At 50.3% G+C, this 2,500-nt stretch overlaps 1 protein-coding gene across 1 annotated transcript in view; it reads right to left on the minus strand.

Annotated features, from left to right (window-relative positions):
- Positions 1–2,500, minus strand: part of cdh24a (cadherin 24, type 2a) — a 23,384-nt gene that overhangs the window by 6,959 nt on the left and 13,925 nt on the right. The window contains 2 exon segments of the mRNA XM_084675436.1: positions 831–934; positions 937–1,011. Coding sequence (XP_084531562.1) covers positions 831–934; positions 937–1,011 — 179 coding nt within the window.

The following is a 2,500-nucleotide window of genomic DNA, read 5'->3' on the forward strand; positions in this document are numbered from 1 at the left end:
AGAGGCGGGGAGCCAGCACAATGGAAAACATGATTCAGGAAAGAGGCACATCCCAGGGCATTGTCCTCCGTTTTCAGCCACAGTGGAAACGTCCAGGCTTTAAATGAGGATAGGGAGAGCCAGGGTCGAGGTCAGGATTTTGGTCGTTATGTTTGTTTTAAAATGTGGGTGCAAATTGTTTTTAAATATAGAAAAATATATACATAACGGAGGATGCAACCGTTAAATATTATTAGTAATGGGAGGGGGACAGATGTGCCGTTTAAAAAATGTATGTATTGACCAATAAAAATTAAGTATACATGTATATTGAAAATCGACAGCCCTGTTCTAAGCCATACAGCCATGTCCTCATCGCTCTACTGGCCTTTGATTGGCTTATTGACTTGACAATCAATTCCATGCCACTTGCAGCTGCAGATTGCTTGTGAGGTTTTAGAGCTGAACGCATTTTCTGGAGCTTAGAATGTTCCTGAAGCAGGACTGACCTGCAGGACACGCCGAACAGCTGGTCTGCTCTCTGCCAGCCTTACCCACTCAGCCCCCCCAGCCTCCAGCCCCCCCAGCCTCCCCAGCCCCCCCAGCCTCCAGCCCCCCAGCCTCCAGCCCCCCCAGCCTCCCCAGCCCCCCCAGCCCCCCAGCCCACTGCTCCCAGGCATTCATTACTCCTCCACCCCTAGCCCCCCCACCCTGCTCCCCTCCCAGGCATCCTCATCCCTCACCTTGTTCAGTGCAATCATAGCCTCCCCCTCCCTCTCTCTCCCCCCCCTCCCTCTCTCTCTCCCTCTCCCCTCCCTCTTTCTCTCCCCCCCCCTCTCTCTCCCCCCCACCTTGCTGAGCGTGAGCACGGCCTCCTGAGCTCGTGTGCTGATGTTGAAGGAGTCCCCCTCAGCCCCGTCCAGGATGCTGTAGTCCAGCAGGGCGTTCTCCCCAGGTCAGGGTCCCACGCTGACAGACGGCCCACCTCCACACCTGGAGCTGCCAGCTCCGATACGGAGAAGGACCACACACCTGGAGGGGAGGGGGAGAGGAGGGGAGGAGGGGAGAGGAGAGGGGAGGAGGGGAGGAGAGAGGAGGGGAGGAGAGAGAGAGGAGGGGGAGGGGAGAGGAGAGAGGAGGGGAGGGGGGGTGGAGGGGGAGGAGGGGGAGAGGATAGAGTTCAGTAGAGTACAGTACAGTACAGTTTATTAGAGTAGAGTAGTCTGGAGGAGAGTAGTACTTTATTGATCCCTGGAGTGACACTGTTCCTGCAGCAGAGGCAACAACAACATCCTAAATATACCAACCTCTGGATTCATCATCAATGTCAATCTGTGTGGAGGAGAGATCATGACATTGAGGTAGGAGAGGAGGAGCAGACAGAACAGATATAGACAGACAGGTATGTAGATATATAGATGTAATGACAGACAGGTATGTAGATATATAGATGCAATGAGGTGTTTGATGTGATGTGCTGTGTCAGTAGAGAGGAGCCAGACTAAAAGGTGTTCACAGACCTGGAGAGACATGGGGAGATCTGAGGCTGCCACTGGCAGATGTGTGTGTGTTTATCTGTGTGCGCACATGTCTGTGTGCATGTGTGTGTGTGTGATCTGAGGCACTGGAAGGTGTGTGTGGGTGCATGTGCAGAGCCGTGTGTTAACTAGCAGCTCACAAACAACACTCATTTAAGCAGACCTGTTGAGAACTTGTCAATCTCTAATGAAGACATCAATCATTTAGATACTCCAGAATTCAACATAATAAAAACATACCTATATCTCTCTCCCTCCACTATTCTTCTGCCTCTCGTCCTCTCTCTTTTCCTCTCTCTCCACCCCCATCTCTCTCTCCCTCCTCCAAATCTCTGTCTCTTTCTCACTTCCTCTGCTCTCTATCCCTCCTCCCTCTCTCGGGCCTCCTCCCTCCCTCTCTCCTCTCCCCTCCCTCTCTCCTCCCCCTCTCTCTCCAAAGACAGGATGGGATTTTAAAGTGTCTGTATTGTCAGATAGAAATAATGACCCTGTAGAGTAGCAGGGGGAAAAGATACAGTTATAAATACAGAAATAAATAATGAAGAAAAAATAAATAATAAATAATATGCGTTTGGAAATATGAAATTGCCTCTTACAGAACCACATTAACACTGGACTGTATATCATCACTGTACCAGGCAGTGGAGAGAAGGGAGGAGGGGCAAGATAGTGAGAGAGAGAGGAGAGAGAAAAGAAGGGAGGGAGAGAGAGATAGGGAAAGAGAGAGGAGAAACAGAGACAGGGGGAGAGAGGGAGAGAGAGAGAAAGGTATAGAGTGAGTGAGAGGAAAGAGAGAAAGGACAGGGTGAGACGTCTAAATGTGAAAAAGAGGACGAGAGTGATGGAGAGGAAGAGAGAGAGATTATGATGGAGACAGACAGGGAGAGTCACACAGAGCTAAGTGGTGTAAGTCTGAAAGTGTTAGGTACATTCTGCACTGATTTTAATGTCTATTGAAGCAGAAAGGGACTGAACTATGGATG

The sequence above is a fragment of the Hypomesus nipponensis genome, chromosome 16 (assembly GCF_054491055.1).
Source record: "Hypomesus nipponensis isolate SF chromosome 16, ASM5449105v1, whole genome shotgun sequence".
Lineage (NCBI taxonomy): Eukaryota > Metazoa > Chordata > Actinopteri > Osmeriformes > Osmeridae > Hypomesus > Hypomesus nipponensis.